This window comes from Malurus melanocephalus, unplaced genomic scaffold (assembly GCF_030028575.1).
Source record: "Malurus melanocephalus ecotype Western Australia unplaced genomic scaffold, MMel_1.1 scaffold_651, whole genome shotgun sequence".
NCBI classification, from domain to species: Eukaryota; Metazoa; Chordata; class Aves; order Passeriformes; family Maluridae; genus Malurus; species Malurus melanocephalus.
This window is the reverse complement of record NW_026623883.1, coordinates 43379-63115: the sequence shown is the minus strand read 5'-3', so window position 1 is coordinate 63115 and position 19737 is coordinate 43379. Positions and strand designations below refer to the sequence as shown.

At 41.4% G+C, this 19737-nt stretch overlaps 1 protein-coding gene across 4 annotated transcripts in view; it reads right to left on the bottom strand.

The window, feature by feature from the left end:
• The window catches only part of SSBP2 (single stranded DNA binding protein 2), a 124510-nt gene that overhangs the window by 75988 nt on the left and 28785 nt on the right, over nt 1-19737 (bottom strand). For all 4 annotated transcript variants that reach the window (XM_057383677.1, XM_057383679.1, XM_057383678.1 and 1 more), the window contains exons 2-4: nt 13510-13582; nt 9590-9651; nt 7907-7991 (exon numbers count right to left, since the gene is read on the bottom strand). In XM_057383677.1, the coding sequence (XP_057239660.1) occupies nt 7907-7991; nt 9590-9651; nt 13510-13582 (220 nt within the window). The remainder of the gene's footprint in view (nt 1-7906; nt 7992-9589; nt 9652-13509; nt 13583-19737) is intronic.

The following is a 19737-nucleotide window of genomic DNA, read 5'->3' as shown; positions in this document are numbered from 1 at the left end:
TGAGTGTGACACTGGGGCTAGGGGTGTGACACTGGGGCTGGGGGTGTGACACCAGCACCGTGAGTGTGACACCAGGGATGCTCAGTGTGACATCGGCACCATGGATGTGACACCAGCACCATGGATGTGACACTGGCACCGTGTGTGTGACACCAGGGATGCTCAGTGTGACACTGGCACCATGGGTGTGACACTTGCATGGTGGGTGTGACACCAGTACCATGGGTGTAACGCCAGCACTGTGAGTGTGACACCTGCATGGGGGGTGTGACACCGGCACCATGGATGTGACACTGGGCTGCTCAGTGTGACACCAGCACCGTGGGTGTGACACTGGCACCGTGAGTGTGACACCAGCACTGTGAGTGAGACACCAGGGATGCTCAGTGTGACACTGGCACCATGGGTGTGACACCTGCATGGTGTGTGTGACACCAGTACCATGGGTGTGACACTAGCACCATGGGTGTGACACTGGGGCTGCTCAGTGTGACACCAGCATCGTGACTGTGACACTGGCACCGTGAGTGTGACACCAGGGATGCTCAGTGTGACACCAGCACCATGGATGTGACACTGGCACCGTGAGTGTGACACCAGGGATGCTCAGTGTGACACTGGCACCATGGGTGTGACACTTGCATGGTGGGTGTGACACCAGTACCATGGGTGTGACGCCGGCACTGTGAGTGTGACACCTGCATGGGGGGTGTGACACCGGCACCATGGATGTAACACTGGGCTGCTCAGTGTGACATCGGCACCATGGATGTGACACCAGCACCATGGATGTGACACCAGCACCATGAGTGTGACACCAGGGATGCTCAATGTGACACTGGCACCATGGGTGTGACACTTGCATGGTGGGTGTGACACCAGTACCACCGGCACTGTGAGTGTGACAGCAGCACTATGGGTGTGACACTGGCACCATGGGTGTGACAGGCACCAGCAGGGACATAAACACAAAAACTAAAACAAAAGTTTAAGAACAGGGCATTTTTCAATTTCTAAACTCATAGTAGGCTGTATCCTCTCACTCTTAAAGGTGAAATMGATTGAAAATAAATGGAACTTCTACAACTGCTGAGGCAGTATTTAAAATCCAAAAGGTTTACTCTTCTGCATGCTAACCTAACCCTAACCCTAATTTTTTCGCCACACCCATTTTCTTCTGTATACTGAATTATTAGATTATTAAACCTCACATTACATGCTCATGAAGTGTATACATGCATGAGTGCTTCCATTTTAAAAGAAAAAATATCCTCTTTCCACTGAAACCTTGATTTGAAATTCACTCCAAATGATAAAGTTTAAAATTTAAACTGTAATACAGCTTTCACTACGGCACCATAAATAATCCATTAGAGCAAATGAAAAAATTCAAATTTGAATGAGGAGAGTTCATTCAATTGCAAGACATTTTACAGAGGATACATTTAACAGCATTCCTCTGAGAAATGGCTGGAGTTAACAGTTGTTCATCAGGACAACCACACAGGAAAAAGAAATTGCAGTACCCAGGGATTTCCAGGGAACTGGTCTGAAATTTCCTGTGGAGMCTTCTTCCAGGCAATGACACGTCACAGCTTCAGAGCAGAAATGCCTGGGCTTTATTTTAATTATAAAGAAAGCCTTTGACTTCAGAACACGCAGAAATTAATCCATGGGGACACCCATCATGAAGGACAGTATCTAGTAAGTTAGCAGTCTGTCTGCCAACATTTAAAAAAAAAAAAAAAAAACCTTACAATCAGCTTTTACCTGTATTTTTTAAAAGAATTAAACTCCTCCAGAAGGCTGTGAGGCAGCCTGAGCATTCCAGCCACTTCCCTGTGTCTCTCAGCCTCTGCCTCATCCTGTGAACTCCACATCATCTCTTCAACTTCTGCTTTAACTTCCTGAGCCTTCACATCCCCCTCCKCTCCTCCGAGCAAAGAAAACCAGATTTTGTCCCATTTCATAAATTTGGCATGGTTCTGCATACAGTCTATATAAGTATTTTTAGTGCTTGCCTGTAAATACTACATTTCACACAGATTGTTCCCCAAAGTCTCCCCTCATTAAAATGGCTGTTATCTCCCATTGTTTTCAATGAAAATGAAGCTAGAATGGTTGTTAGAAAAGAGGAAAAAGAAAGGAACGTGTCCACTGCCTCCCTCTGGGAACCATGAAAGAGGAGCTAAATTACCTTTAGGGAAATGGTGGTTCCTTATCCTGTCAGAGGCTTCCACTGAGCTTAAACTAATTAACCATTTTACTTCTAAATTCCAAGGAAATTGAATATTCACTCCAAGAAGAGCCATTGAAATTTTGGGGAGGAAATGCTGCTCGTTCTCTCTGAAGCAAGTGGCTGAGTTCTCACATTAAAAGAGATGCAAAGCACAAAATTACCTGGGAAATTACCTCTATAAAGAGAAAAATTATGTTGGCTGTAAGAAACAACACATTTCTATACCAGAGCTTCCAATTAACATTTGTGACACAAAGCAATTCAAATCCAAGCATTATATTTTCCACTAATTTATGGAAAGGAATGATGAAGGAGGATAGTATGGGCAGAACAAGCACATCTTCCCACTTCATGAAAATGCAACAACGAGAATTCACCTGGGGGATTTCTTAGCAGGAAACAGGAAATTAATCGTGATTTTCCTGCAGGAGGAGCCCCTGTTAGTTGATTATTGTGCAATCTTTAACTGTATTTACTTAATGTGTTSAAATATGGAATTTCAAGGGTGCAAATTCCTTGGTTTTCTTGCKGCTTCCATATCTAAGAACACATTTTACTGCAGATACCCCTGAACAGTTTGAAACATGATCTCCACAGAATGAAAAGAGCAGGAAAGAAAGGCACTTCATTCAACATTAAATGTGGACGCTCTTTACACAAAAGGAAAGGATACAATTTTGACAGTGAATGGATGAGAGGAAATGCTTTTCATTTCCACATTACCTAAAGAATGACAGAAAGAATGCTGTGGCCACTTMATAAATTTCTTCTACTTTTAAGAAATAACCTGTTCTCTACCTAGACACAGGAACGATCTACAGAGTAGAAAAATCAATTGTCTGAAGAACATATTCTGAAATCACTGACGTGGTGATGTTCAGTAAACATGTAAAGGGCCCTCTGGACCTTTGTGGAACTCAGTTAATGTGATTTGCAGCAYTGCCTCTGGTACAAAAGCCCTGGAGCAAAAGCAGGACAACTTGTCATTCCTCACCCTGCCATGGGAGGATGTGGATGATGGGGAGCTTTTTCTTCTTCTGTTTTAAGCAGAAGGAGTCAAACATGCATTCTCCACAGAAAATGACAGCTGTAAACCAGACCTGGAATTCCATTTTCACCAATAAACCTGGAAGCAAAAGCTGCCCCAGCCAGGCTGCCTGCAGAAGGTCACAGTAGCAAGAGATGGGTCAGGCAAGAAAATCAAGACTGAAAACAAGTTCCTCCATCCCTGATCCACAAAAGGCAGAAAAGGAGGACAGCAGATTAATGAAAACAGAAAACAAAACAGTTCTTGCGGGAGAACGGTCTCACAAGACTTTCAAGGTAATCTTTAGTCCAAAACAGATATAAAAATACTCATAACATCTTAAATACTAAGTACTGATAATGCTTAATTAAGTGGGCTTGGGGTATTTGGGGCATTTAGGACATGCAAGTGTCTCAGTCCTGCTGAAGGGAGATGGGTGCTGAGAAGAAAGTGGAAATTTCTCTCCCCATGAAACACAGCAAAAAATGCAGAGACCCAGCTTCTCTGAAGATGCACASAGATTGATCAACCATCTCAAATGTCCAAACATTCTGCTCAATAACGTCTAGGAAAATTTGATTTCTACGGTTATGACCTTTAAAAGGAATAATCTGGACAAATCTGATGACAGCATTGTCTTTGGTACGCTCTGCAACCCTCACGTGGCCTGAGCTGTGTCACAGAGCTCAGCACTGAACTGTGGAGATGTGGCACCAGCTCACGAGGCTGCTCAGCCTTTGGGACAAGGAATGTCTCTGGTTTGTCACCCTAAATCACCTGGAATTCTTCTGGGAGACAACAAACACAAACCAGAGATCTTTGCCCACACCAGAAGTGATCTTTCAAAGAGCTGGGGAGGAGAACTGATCAAACCTTACCTGGAAAATAATCAATATTTCCTACATGTGAGAAATAGCAAATCCCTTCTTTGCACCAGCACCACATGGAAAAACTTCCATTGACAGGAGGGTGAAAGAACAGGAGCACAGGAAGTCCTGGACAGTAAAGACATATTAACTGCTATGTAAAGAAATCATCTTGTAAGGAAGGATTTTTCAGCTACTATCCCTCCAAACCCAGAGATGGGGATGAATGCCAAGGCCTGAGGAAGAGTGTTTATTTGCTGCCATCAGAACCAGGGCTGCTGCTAAAAACCCAGTTTATATTTCCCCTTTTTGGCCCAGTTTTCAGCTTGGAAAGAAGCAGAAAAAGATGCAAGTTGGAACTTGCTTCTCTCAGCAGAAGATCTCAAAATGTGGAAAAATGAGCTCTTCACTAGAGAGGTGAAGAGACCTCCTCAGGACACTGTGAAGAAACACAAACCATTTGACACTGAAGGCTGAGTTTTGTCTCAGACTATCCATGTACATGCCTTCTAACAAGACTTCAAACCATGCAGTTTTCCTCCAGGAAAAGTAAAGTAACAGGTACCCAGAAAAGAATCACGGGGATTTTTCTGCTTCAAATGAAGCTACTCGTACTGAAATGCCTGCAGTGTTAACACCCTGGGAGAGCAAGCAACAGCTCTCCTTCCTGAGCCACCTGAAACAATTTCCAACCCTACATCATATATCTCAAAACTTCCAGGCCAGTACCTAGCACCCTGATCCAGAAATTGCATGGTCATTTCATGCATCTTTTCAAGACTAAAAAAATTATATAAATGTACCTAATGAGTTCAGAACCTTGTTCACTCAGAAGAAAATATATCCATTGGCAAATCTTGACATAAAATAAACACGTAATCCGTTTCAAATATGGAGGGAGCTGCAAATACTTGAACTCAGRATGAGCATGGAAAATTTTCTTTATGAAGTTAGAATAGGTCTTTGCTTTTCTACTTAGTGGATTTTTAGCAAGACGAGCATTGTAGTGCCACATGCAAAATACACTGAGAAGGGGGAGAAATCAAACAGCTCCTACTCCTACAAGTGCAGTCAGGATAATGTAAAACTTACAAGTAAACTGAAAGAAACTCAGTCTTTGTGTGCATCAATTTCATGAGTCAACCTGTGTGCTCCTGCCTGACTCGCAGCTATGTCGAGTGAGGCAGSAGTATTTCCAAATCATTATCCTCTCCAAGTGCTTTCCTCCTCCATCAAGCATTCCTAAGCTCTTCTCTCTCCACAAAAGCAAAGACAAGATTATTTCCTCTCCAAGCACAGCCCACTCAGCCACAGCTGCCATKTCTGCAGCAGCCAGACCACGCAGCCCTTCAGCAGGAATGGTTTTCCTCAGGTCAAGTGGAACACACGCCTAATAAAAAATTCCAAATAGCTTGTATGAATTAATAAACAAGCCTTCYGTGCTGTTGTGTACTTACAATAACAGTTTTCAGATATGACAGCACAGCTACAAATGCTCTGCTGTTTGACCTGCAGCAGAATTTGGATTTACCAGCCCCCAGCAGCAGCTCCTGAGGGATTTRCCCCCTCCACAGCCCATGGCAAGACACCACACGGATCAAGATTTCACCTAATAAATGTTCACCTTCCTCTGCAGTCCCTGGTTGTATCCTACACCCGTTTGCTTGTTCTTTGACACGAGTTTAACATGCTCCCATAAAATGCCAGACACAAAATCCACCACGAAGACTGTCCTAAGCAGAACCCATGTGATAGCAAGGAACTCTGTGGGTCCTGTGAGGTTTAAATGAGTTCATCTCAGCTGTGACAAAAAGAATGCAAAGCTTCTCCTGTCACCTTAAAATATTGACAGAATGGGTTTTACAGACACCAGGTGAATTCATTTCTAAAATAAATCAAATTGTCTCTAAAATAAGCATTCATCTTGTCCTGAGGTACAACCAGAATCATACCATGATGYTCTCTTTCCTTCATCCAACACAACTTTCTACAATAACTTCAACATTCAGACAATCATGGAATTGTAGGACGCACAGAACTTGCATTTTCTCACTTTTCTTGAATTATGACAATACACATCATAAATGAAGACAGAACTGAGCAATAAGGCCATGTAACATTCCAGCACCTGTAGAAGTTAGATAAAGGGTGTTTCTAACTACTTTGATTCACCCACACAGCTTCTTACTACACCTTGAAATGTAGATTCAGTTAACTTACTGATTCAGAATTTTAAATTCAGTGAACTTACTGATCAGGTAAAGTCTCCTAAGTATAAAGGTTTGTAGACTCCTTTTAGACTCCAAATACCTTTTCACTGAAAATTTCCTCTTGCTGATCATTTTGTTTCACAACAATATTTACATTTTTCAGATTTTTGGCTTTTGTAACACACTTTATTTTGAGAACACAATGTCCCCCACTGGAAGTCAGCTGTTGTACTTTGAATCTCCCCAGATTTAAATCTCTAATGTCATTCCTCATGGTCTTAAACTATTCCTGYAAAACTATTGCTCCTGCAGTGGGGAATTAAACCTTCCTCTAATAACAAGGATTCAAAATACTAAGCAGTTAATACTAATAGTTAAGAGCTCTATTTTTCCAACAACTTTATATTTAAAACAGATTAGGCCAGAATGACCACAGCTATTGTACTTGCAAGAGATACTTCATTTTTAATTTGAGGAATGTGCCTTGCTAAGTTGGCTGACCTTAACAACTCAGTGGGTACAAAATGTCCTCAAACTTCGTTCCTCRCTGGTAATTATTCCTTTCATTAATTCTGTTCAGTGGTCAGTGTGGCCTGGACATGACTGTGCAGCATTGTCCRAGCTCCTAAACCCTCACAATTTAACCACCAGCACAGGGTGTTAAAGAGACATTGGTGAAGAATGCTGAACAGCTCTGACTGTGCTGAGGGTGCATYCACAGTGTAAGCTGTTTTTTACTGCAAGTAAGGCAAGATCACAGTTAGCTCATGTTGTAAGATGCCATTACCAGATTCTGACAGCAGAAAATGGAAAACGGTGACTTTGCTGAATCATTTCTGCTGTGTCCCGATCTGTGGTTGCAAGACACTGAGCTAGGGCAGTCCAATTTTACCCACAGAAGTATTTTTTTGGCAGTAACTAGATGCTTTTTGTGAGACAAACCTGGAAAAGACTCAAGGAAAGAGGTTTCACAGCTGTATTGTGAGAAACGCTCTCACTCGAGACCCTCCCTGTTGTGTTTTGAACAAAGTCTCAAAGACAGCAAAACTGTCATGAAACTTCTGCCCTTTATTGCTCCTGTTCTGTTGGATGAGCTGATTTTGGATTTAACTTATTGTATGATACCCAGTTGCTTTATTAAGATGAAAAATACTGACTTCTGGATACAAAAATACATGAAGAAACACCTGACAGAAGCCAGGGATCAATTCCAGCTATAAAACAGCCTTTTCTTTAGCACTGACAGAGCAGAGACCACAGGAGAGGTCACATCYATGCTTCCACCTGTCCTGTACCTCAGTGACCAGCGTAAAGTGTCCATGGCAGGGGGACAGAAGGAMACTCTTTATTCTGCACCTTGATCTCTCAGACAGCTCCCAGGAGTCACCAACACTGTGCTGACAATTAAAGAATTAGGAACTCCTAATTCTAAGGTATGCCCAGAGGACTGGGAGTTATATACAACCAACACCTCTGTTTTTGAGCCACTGCAGTGCAGAAACACTTCTCTGTCACATTTATACATGAAATTAATGAAGCCATGATAAAGACACACAAAACTTACGTAGTCATGGAAGGCTTTTGCTTCACTCGAGTGCTCACATGTTTCTCGTCTCTCTGGAGCTGCACAGTAGAGATCCCAAAACACACTGCAAGGGAAGAGGTGACAGGGAGGGTGAGAATGTCACTGTGGTGCTCATGTGGATTTCACAGTGTACTCACACCCTACATGGGTGTTCCTACACAGAATCATCGCTTGTTCTCCAAAGGATGGGAACACTCACCTCCAAAGGAAAATTGGATTTCAATTTTAATTTATAAAATTGATTTATAAATCATCTATGAGGAACCAAGTCCTGCCACCTGATCTCTGAGGCAAGCAGAGCTCTAGTCCTACAGACMAAGAATCTGGTCTAATATGTAAGAATATAAAGTGCATTGTTGTGCATTTAACCTTATCCCTCTGGCCACTGCTGCAAATCACTTCCACAAAGCATGGAAAGAGATGAATTTATAACAATGTGGAAAGAAAAGAAACTGGAAAGAAAACTGGGAGTCCTTCCATGGTCAAAGAACCATACTTTGGTTTGGATTGGAAGGATTTTAGAGCCTGTCCAGTCCCCATCACCTTCCACTATCCCACACTACTGCAAGTTCTGTCCAGCCAGGTCTTGGACAATTCCAGGGGTGGCATAGCTTCTGTGGACAAATGCCCTGTCCTGTGCTTAAACCCAAGTTCCCTGAGGATCTGGGCAAGCACAGAACATAAATGTGCATGTTCTTAGGTCGTGAAGAGTGAAAGAAAGCAGATTATGGTACATAACCCAATTGGTCTTCTTCCCCCAGCCAAATTCTTCAACTGGAGCTATACACCAATCACTTCTACCACAAAGCTTCTRGAATGAAAYCMTGTGTATGCTAGAATGATTTAATARTAAATTTGATAATAAAATTTGAMRGAGTTTCATAGCAKTTTTTTCCTGGTTTAGGCTTAATCCTCTATAACTTAATCCAGCACCATAATAGGGATTTATGGACAATTTGAGCAGTCTGCTGCAGACAATCAAAATTAAGGATAATGCAGACATTAGAGATAAAAGGGACACGTTCTTGCCAGGCTTCCATCACTCTGCTARAAGCTGTGAAAAAATGGTCAGAGGAGGAGACACCACTTCCCATGCAGCTGTGCAAATTCTCTGGGYTCAAACAGGACAGTTTCAAAACTCGTGAATTCCTGCACTGCTGACAGCCAGCTATCTTCTTTGCACTTCTGCATTCCCTCAAACACAGGCTTGTTGGATATATTACAACCATGGATAAATTCCATGGCTACACAGCAGTGTCTGTGAGMACTCTTCTTCCCTGGGGAATTCTACACACACGGCCACGGACTGAGCAAGCTCACATCTACACAGAGTCCCTGTATTTACTGGGTTTTCTTTGCAAATGCAAGTATTTATGACATGTACAAAGATCCTTTAAGTGTAAAATGTGCTGGAAGGTGGTGAAGAAGCAAAGTCAGGCCATCTTCTTTCTAATCAACACACTACGCACAATTTTTTTTTTTTTTTTTTTGATCCAATATTCATAAAATTTCCTGCATCTAATTTTCTGTTATTTTATTACTTCTTAATACTCATCCTCTCATTCTTCTTACAGTGTTCACCTGAATTTCTTGCCTCCAGCTGCTGAAATTGGCCATTGACATATTCTAAAAAAATCAGAGGARAAGAAAACTGGTACTTACCACCACCAGGAATGCAAGAATCCTGGGGGCTCCCCCAGTGTGATGTTTTTTTCCCATCTTATCTAAAACAAAATGACAAAAACAGAGGTGTACCTTCTTGTGATCATTGWGACTAAAAAGCATTACATAATTCAGACAGAAAAAGGATGAGGAAGAGAAGATTTCACGGTTATGAAACGCTTTATGGTCATCAATTTGGATGCTCTATTTACTTACTTCTATACAMTTATTGATAAAGGTGATAGTTAAAATTAGCCCTTCTTATGCTAAGGAAGCATTATTTTAGAATTTTATTCCTTGGRGATTTTCAATTCTGAATAGACTGTGCATTATTTTAAGGTCAAAAATACATGATTAAGAAAGTGATGACAGTAGAATCAGATGATAGAAGCGGAATTCTCTGCTGTGGATTCAGCAGGTGGCACTCTTCCCCCCGCAGCCAGGCCAGCAGTGTTTTATAACCCTGGAGGATCCTGTCACAGGTAAATGTGGCAGCTCTGCCACAGCCCCGTGTCCCCCACCCAGGACAATGCACAGCAGCTCTGCCTTGGCTTCCCTGGCCTTCCCAAACACCAAAACTGGGTTTGTGTGGCACTGTTCTCAAAGGAAAGGCAGYTGAAGAACCCTCACACTGCTGCTGTCCATCAGGGAGCCCACAGAGCCCACAAATCTCAGTGACAGCGCCTGTCTCTCTGCAGAGCTTCCCAAATGTTGTACCTGAACTGTAGCCACACCACCACCTCTCCATGCCACTCAGCAGCCTGATCTTAACTCCAAAATTAAACATTGGGGCTGTAATAATGCCCACAAAACGCCCATCCAGAGTGTCAGAACTGGGTGGGATCTGAGGCGTTGTGTGCGCTCCCAACTCTTCCAGTTACAAAGACAAACAGCATCATTWCCTGTCCAGCTCAGTTAGAAAAAGGAATTGTTCAAAGCACAAAATGTACTCTTCTCTAGAGACAGAAGCAATGGCAGACAAGAAGAAGGTTATTTTAATTTGATGCTTAAACAGCCTTAATATGAAGGGAGTTTAAAGAGATAGATCCATATACATATATGTAAAAGTACATAAAAGCTTCATATTAAAGTAGATACAGTGTTCATACTGCCAGGTGCCCTCCTAAAGCTGGCATTTGACAAAGACACTCAAGATTCTCAAGACCAACTTGATTTCCACATCCAATTCTTATGAAATTTGAACACCTACAACTTTCCTCAATAGCTTGCAGAAAGAAGAATATGTAGCTCATATATCTAAAAACATATACACTTATATGAAAATCCATATAAAAAAAAATCTCAAACATGATGAAATCTAACACAATTTTGATATATGAACACAATAATTCAAAAGTAATTTTGCCATTTAAAATTGTTTATAAGATATAACCTTGAGCCACTGTCAATTCAGTTGGCGAAGCTGGCAGAATGAAGCAACATTCCTTGCACAGTAATTAATATATTAAAAAAACCCATATTTTATAAAGTTCCCACTTAAGTGCTGGCAGAAAAAAAATAATGAGCATTCGAAAGGCAAAGCTACAAAGGTATTACAYACTCTTCAAATACAGTTCTCTGAGGCACAGCTGCTCCTCATGTGCCCTGGGAACAGCTTGGAAAGACTTGTAATAATAATCAGGAACACACAGTACCTCTGAGAAGTTTCAAAATAACATCATGAAGAGATGCATTGTACAACCAGAACAAAAAACGGTGTCCTGAAGCAGAGAAATCATTTGCCTAAGAGTAAAAATTGTATCTGTGTAGAGCACACGCATCATGTCCAAGCAGTGTTTGTTTTCCCCAAAGAAGGGCCTGGTGAGGAAATTACCCAATTCAGGTCTTTTGTAGGTCCTGGAACACAGTTCAAAGGAGACTAAAGGGAATGTGGAAGTTTGGGGCTCTTTTCAAGGATTTTTTTTTTCTTTTTTCAAAATATCCATGGCAGATGAAGTCTGTCTGATCAATGAGATTTAGCAAGAATTACTAATTACAGAAAAAACCCAAACTTGTTGTCAGCTGGTGAAGCTCACAGCCAGGGAATGATTTAACTGGGAAAAGCCCACCTCCCTGGTCCAATCAGGCTGGACCCTCCCCAGGAATTATCCCTCCAAGGCTGGAATCTGACTGACAGCGAGAAAATATAAGGGAGAAGTCTCAGCTCTTCAAGGGAAACATACAGAAGTCAAAATAGACACAAAGCATGACAAAAACCAGGCGTGCTCAGGAYGAGCATCTTTGAGTTATAGAGAGTGTATTCACAGACATCCATCTTACATTTTCCTTTAGTTTGGTTCCATTGCTCTGTGCCACAGTCCCTGGCAGACCTGTGAGAGAGGACTCTTCACCCTTAGACATCACTGGCTGATCCACAGCTCAGTGTGTGTGTGCTCACTTCTCTGAGGCCCAAACACTCAGTTTTGGAGTTACTGTGAGCTGTTTAACTTTTAAATGAAACCCAAACTGAGAGAGCATCGAACCCAACAGCCATAGGACCATTCACAAGAGTTGTCAACAGCACATTTATGTTTCTGTTTATCAGTGAGGGAAATAAGCTCACAGCTCATACCTCATATCCCCTCTGTGCACTGCTAATTGTCCCTGACCTGTGTTGACCATCTCTTGATGAGTGACAGTCTCAATCTGGAAGATTTGAATATCCTTACATTTTGTTATTCAGACCCGAGTGTTTCTCTGTAACTCAAGACTGAATTAGTTTTAAAAGCTGTGTTTCAAGACACAKTATTTAATGTTTTCTGGAAATCCGGATCTCATACCAGCCATGCTTCTGCCAACTGCTCATTTTGCAAATACATCATAAAAACAAAGTGAGCAAAATTTACCTTGTGCAATGCATTATTTACAAATGACAGCTGTTTTGGGAAAGCCAAGATGATACTCTACGTTATTTTATCTCTTATTTTTCCATTGCTTTACCACAGAGATARAACAATTGTCAAAACATACTTTACTGTAAACATAAACTGATACAATTCTACGCTTTTTCCCTACCTCTGCTTTGTCAGTTTTGTGTAAACAYCACAAAGAGTGCTCCGGGTTTTCATTTTCCCTTCTTCCACCTCCAAAATGTCATCGTGTCATCACCAGCACAATAATTTTATTAGCTTTTGGAGGACGATCAGCTGAAGCAGCAAATTTTCCTAGCAGAACATCTTGCCTATTTTTTTCCCCAACTTCTGCTCAATATTCCAACTACTCTTTTTAATTTATTATTAGTGTTAGTATTATTAGTGTTATTAGTATTTTATACAGTCTTGCTCAAGATTAACAACAAAAAGACTTCAATATGTTCAGCGACATTTGTATCTCAGGACAAAAGTAAAATGCTAAGGAGACGTAATTTACTTCAACCTGCAAAAGATGCATAGCAAGTCTTTAAAAGACTATTAAACAAAATAAACTATTGTGTAGAGGCAGAAATTCCATTAGCAGTTGAAAATGTTTCAAAAAGCAGGACCTAAGTGTTCGCAGCCATCATTGATTCAACAGATGAAAAGAAGTGAAGTGGTTAAAAGAGCACAGAGGGATCAGCAGTGCTTCAGACAAGGAGAACTGATGGTGTACCACAGGGGGATGCAAAATACATTTAGAAGGGCCCATCATTCACAATCGGAGATATCAAGAGGAAGTCAAAAGGTCATCAAAAATGAGTGCCACTGAAGTGTTCTCCAACATCCCACTTATTAGAGAAAACASATTAATCTTCCCCAGTGCAGAATGGGGATAACAAACCACGGCAAAAATGGTWACACAAAGTCACGTAAAATGACGTGGCAAACTGGATTCCAAGGATGAGGAGCTGCTGATTGAGGCAAACTGATACCTGAAGTTCTCAGTGCTGTTATTCTAGATCAAATAATACTTATTTCACTTGGAAGTCATGTAAGGAAACTCACCTCTGATAGAAACGTCTGGGCTGATTTCTGTGCTCCTACATGGAGCAGGTATTCATATACATACAGTGCTAATCTGAAAAATAAGCAGAAAGAACAATATTTAGTATTGTGCATTTGTTTGCTCCTCTTCTTTAGAAACAAAAGATTATCACAAGTTTGAGGTGCACCCCACTGCSTTCCACAAACCACAATGTACTGAACGTGCCAGATCTGTTACCTCTACTGGAATTTTTCAACCAGACATTTAGGTCAACCTGACCMGAGTTGTTTAAATAGTCGTTAATTRAAACATTATTAAGCCCCCAAATTACTTAATGTCAACATTTTTAATTTCTGGACAAGTGCCCAGMGAGCTAACAAGTGACCTGGTGCTGCTCTGAGTGAGCGTGCTTACTGTAAATACAACATATTCATACAGCATCACTGCTTGTTTTTCCAGGTCAGCTTTTTCAACATGTGGAATGTGTCAAGCTGTTAGCACACTTGAAAAACAGCCCTGTGGTTTTCCAGAGGACATGGAAACTCCAGGCTGCGTTGGGAGAGGTGATGGCAGCCTCAGTGCATGGCACAGCCGAACAGCCACAGCTCTACAGTGAAGGGAAAACAGATCCTGAGATTGATCCAGACCTGGGCTCTGATGGCAGCGAGTGACAAACAACTGCCACAGCTCCAGGTGACTGCCCAGAGCCTCCTGTCTGTCCCTCTGGGAGCCTCCAGCCTTTCCAGAAGGAGGAGGAGGAGCAGGAGGAGGAGGAGGAGAAGGTGTCTTTTATATTTGCTACCTGTGCTGTTTCTAAGAAGTAAAATGTACTTGAATGCACCTAGTGATATGCATCTACTCTTACTTGAAACATTTTATTTTCAAAATATTTATTATTTTAAACATATTTATTTTCAAAAACCTGCAGATAACTGCACCACAGAAAGAGGGAGAGTCTTTGTCTTCCTGTTACTGTTTGAAACCCCATGCCATGTTCTATGCAATAATTGCACCACTGATGGATCAGTAATTATTGCAGTGACCCATTAAGGGTAAAATTTTAAAATCTCAGAGAGGCATTCCCCAAAAATGATTTTCACTAGTTGTTTGTATACACAATACACATGCTTATTACCTTACTCTCTGACCAACTTCAAAAGAAAAGATGCACTTTTTTCMTCAAAATGAWTACATATAATTCAAACATATGACTTGTTTTAGTTTGACCTAAGTACTGTGGGGAGAGAGGATCTATTAAGAGCTGACTTAATTCTTCCCAGTYCAACCACCATCCAAATTTTAAGCAATAAATGTTGTAGACAAAATCTAAGACAGATGTGAAAGGCAGAGAAATGCTTTTCAGCTACAGCCAACACATCCTGAATATCCAGTAATGCTTTAAAGCACCTCATTTATCTTACAAGATTCCCTTTTTTGTTCCTATCAAACATGAAGCCAGCAGTCCAGCTAAAAGGATTTGTGTGATCACATCCCTCCTGCCCCACGAAGGAAAGCAAGGCAGCACAAACCCCGTGTTTATTGCATGGGGTTTACGCCACCCCAAGGACTGAAGTTTTGGCAAACAGGGCACCGTGATAACCACACCGACAGCACAAGACTGATGACCAGAGTGATTTGTGACTCCTCTCAGAACTCCGGGCACACCTGCTGAGTGCTCCACACAACCCAACATCCCTGCCTGTCCCCACATACTCTGCCCCAAAAACTTGTACAAGATATTCAACACTGCATCAAAAAGACAACCCCAAAGCTTTTGGCTTAAACACACAGAATCTATTAATTAAGCACGATAACTGTTAACATTTCCAGCTCTGTGACAAGTGCTGTTACCTCTTGGGCTAAACAAACCCGCAGCGCAATGAAACACTGTTTAATGAGTGCATGGAGGGTAAACGTGGTAGATTTCAGTAAAGAATAAATGACCAGGCTTTTGGCTGTGACAAACCCCAAGCTGGACAGCTGTGACCACCTCCGGACAGATGTGGAACAGAAGCACAACACAGAATAACCCGAGTGGCTCTCATCAAATCGCTATCGCCCGCCCAGCGCTGGTTATTAGGCCGTCAGGAAGTCTTTACRGAAGGTAACAATATTATAGGCTCATTCGGAAATAAATGCATTCACCGCAGAGATCAAAAGAGAGATACCAATGTTTCACTGTCTCGCAGCCGAAGGATCAATGGGAAACCGACGCCAGAGACGCCCGAAAAGGTGCAGCGCTGTGTAACAAGGAGGAATACCAAATATACAAACTGTAACTACGGGCTAGGAACAGAGTGAGACAAAAACCAGGCTACCGTTCAAGTGTGTAAAATGAACAGATTATTAAACCATTTAACATTCTGACAGAAAACTAAGAAAGTAATAGTGAGGTGGTCTTCAGCACCAAWAGGCTTGGGTTTGAAGTGACATTTTAAAAAGACAGTTTTTACTCATTAAACTGCTGTGAGAAACCGTGTAGAAGCAGCAAGCAGACATATGTTGAATTTTCACATTTGCATACTTGTTGACATCCCATGAGTAATGTGAGGAAAAAATATTTCCAATCAATTTATGACAATGCTGCAGTAATTTCTGTTAAAGACATGACACAGGCCAGAGTTCCCCCTCCCTGCCAAGACAATTAACGCACACATTCATCTGTACCCTGATGATACATTCACTCCATTAACAAACAAAAAAGGTTAGTGTCTGACTCATGTTGCAAACCTGGTGCACTTTGCCTCAAGTTTCTGCTSTAATTGGACAAGGCGTTCCTACATCCCACAAGCAGCTACTGAATTCCAAAGAAAARAACCATTTAAGTGGTTCAAGTCAACCATTTATCAGAATATTACCAGGAAATAAACAGTAATCCCTTTAACTGCACCCGTGGAAATTACATTCTTACATTTTAAAGATGGGGAGATGCAATTAGCTTAATGAGAACTTTCAACTCAAGCCTTGCAGAAGTATTTCCATTGGTGAAAACATGGTGAACTCACCCCATTCCAAACCAAAAGACTAAGATTGCACATCACAGAAGTGTTCCCACCACTTCCCCCGTCACCAAGAACCATTACGCTGCTAACATCTGATGCTGGATGTAAAAAAATAAAGTATCTATAAYGGGAATGTTCCAGATCTGAGCATCACCGAGATAACATTTATAGCATTTTTAAATTGTTAGGACATAATTTTTTGAAAACTCTTCCTGTATGGAGAGTTCAGCATATGGCACACCATCCACTTAACTTTTGGTGGGTTCAAAACAGTAATTAAAGAACTAGAAAATCAATATCCATACATAATTGTACGTTTGAGTGAAGCAGCTGAGCAAGATTAAAAGCAACTCCATAGAAAAGATCTTAAATGTTATTCTTCACATTTCAGAAGACTTCATGTATACCAAAATGACTACKCTGAACTATACAGAGAAGTAGTTTTTTTAGTTGTTTCCAAAAATCTAAATAGACTTCAGTTCAAATCCATATTTCATTTCAAATCCTARGAACCCCACTCATTCACATCCAAATTACAAATCTCATCCTCTGGAACAAGTAGCACCAAATGTGTATCTTAAGGTGGGACAGGTTTCTGAACAAATTTTCTTCAATCTGTCAATCCAGTTTAAAACCTGCTCCAAAGCTCCTGGTGGTGAGCTGGTTTTACCAAGTTTCAACAAACAATGGCGAAAAATCCTTCTAGGAAAGTTTATGTAACAAATAAAGATATGCCAAACCACGCTTTCTGGCCTATTTGGTCATACTGAGAGTCATTTTTCTTCTTCTCTCTGTCTCTCACTCTCCCCCTGTTTTAGCATATTTATATGCTAATTTCTCCCTATATATTTATTTTTGGTTTTTTTATATATAATCTTTTCCCATACATCTCACCTGAGATTGAGGTGATTCAATCTGCTGCTAACCACCCACCCCAGAGAGGACTGGACAAGGGGCCAGATGAGCCATGGTTTTGGATTAAATTCAACCACTACCTGAGAAGTTCAGGAAGATTTTCCTTTGTGCTTAGGCGGGTCCATGAGGGATTTCCCYGCACACTCCCAGCATAGCAGCAACCCAAGGGTCAGCTTTTAAAGAAGCTGATCCCTCTCCTCGTTCACCCTGCTTTCACAGACAGGGAAAGCCTTCACMCAGCACAGCTCTCCTCTCTTTTCCACCTGACCCTTGCAAGATGTCCTGGAAATTCACCTCCTGTAGTGTGGCCACCCTGCTTTTGGTTAATGCTCTGACAGCATCATAAACAACAGCAGGGGTTTTCAGTTCACCCACGGACTTGCAGCTCACAAATTATTTTTTCCCATTGCATCCTAATTTCACATGTTTTTGCCACTGAAACTCCCGCAGATTTCAAACAGCGGCACGGCCATTTCCAACCATGTGCTAAGTTGAGCACCAGTGTGTAACTAAACTCTGAATAGGTATCTGGTATGCACTGATCTTTCCCAAAAGATCAGAGATGTGTGCCATGGCAGTGTCGGCAGCCTCCCTCACAAGTGGTTAATTGCATGGTTTTACACATTTCCATCTGCTAAGGACGCCTTGGTTTGTGCTGTCACACTGCAACATTCCCCACTTTGCTTTTATCTGACTCTGGCTGAATTTCACATTCATTTTTTGTCTCAGGTCTCGGCTCATAGAAACGACTACAGATCCAAACTACTGTAGAATCAAAACACTCTTCTGCAGGCTTCATCTTGAATGGGACAGTTCCATCAATTTCTAAATTCTTTATCAAAAGCCAGTTTTCTTGATGACCTCACAAATTTCAAACAAAAACCTGTCAGTTTTGCACCTATTGTTGCTGCATGTATTCCCCAAGAAGATTTCCAGTAAAGTTTCACAGGGTTCCTAGCCCACAGTTAGGAAAAAAAAATAAACATATAGCATGAAAATGTACAGATTTTAAAGGTAGTCTCTAAGCAGCTTCTCAGGCTTAACTCATATAAACTACACAACTGACCATAATTATAAAATATTCCAATTAGCAGCTGAAAAAACCTGGCAAAACACATTTCAAAGTGTAAGCTGAGACCTTTATAAAAATATTTGAGGTTCCTCCTCTTCCTGATAATAAAGGTGGTAACCTTGGTGTTCYCTGCTGCTTTCAGTGGGATAGTAATGGGTTTTTATTTTGTCCCTGCTCTGTAACCTGCTGCATTTAATGAGTTTAATGCAATGCCTTCTGCCCTGACAGTAAACACAGCAGCAGCAAAGAGCAGTCACAGAGAGAATCACCATCAGAGAGAAAAGCAGAGGCACAGCCCTGACCAAAACGCAAACTTAAAAGTACTAAAGTCACAGAATTACTGATTGATATATGACATCTTAAAACATTACAGCTGTTCCTGATGCAGCCTGACTACTTTGAGCAGAAAAAGAATGTCCAGAGCATCCCTAGAGAGGGCTGAGGAGGAGGAGGGAGCAGGAATGCACAGAGCTCCCCAGTGCAATGCCCACCAGCCTCACCAAGCAAACAGCACCAAATTTGATTTCAATTCATGRACAGAAATCAGTGTTTCTGAGTATCCTGCTCCCAGAAGGACCCATGGCTTTGCTAGCAGCTTTCCCAGCTCTTCTCAGGGAGTGTACACTTAATAACCCATTCAAATAATCCCAGGATCTTCCAGGCTGGACTGCTGGTCTCCCTTGTAAGTGATGATTAAAGTTGGGCAAAAGAGTTTATTTGTCTTTTACTGCACATCCTGGTTAAACCCAGCTGCAGATGTAAAATACAGATTGTGCCATTCCCCCTGCTCACTGCATGCTCCAGGTATGTGTTCACACCCGGCAAAACGCCAACTCCACACTTAGGGCTTGGGAGCACGCCCCAAAGAGAAAGTAACGAGTCACCTCATTAATTTTATGAGAATCATATGGGATGGTGACACAGAAGATGAAACTCCCTGAGCATCTACCTAAAAAGTTATGGTGAAAAGTAATTCGTTTGACTTATTACGAAGCAGTAAAATTTTCTTCTGGAGAAAGTTCTGAAACGATCAGAGTGAAACCATCACACCTCGGAAGTAGAAGAAATTGAGGGAAATGCTGGAAAGAGTTTCTTTAGAAAAACAGATAACCTGAAGATAAGAAGTGCAAGACAAACATCAGGCGCTGCAGGCTATATTGAAAAAAATTGATGGCAAATATCAATGTAACACAGACAGGAAGTTACCCTGACTGCACCCAAAAACAACTCAGTGATCCAAGATTGCAAAAAGAATAAAG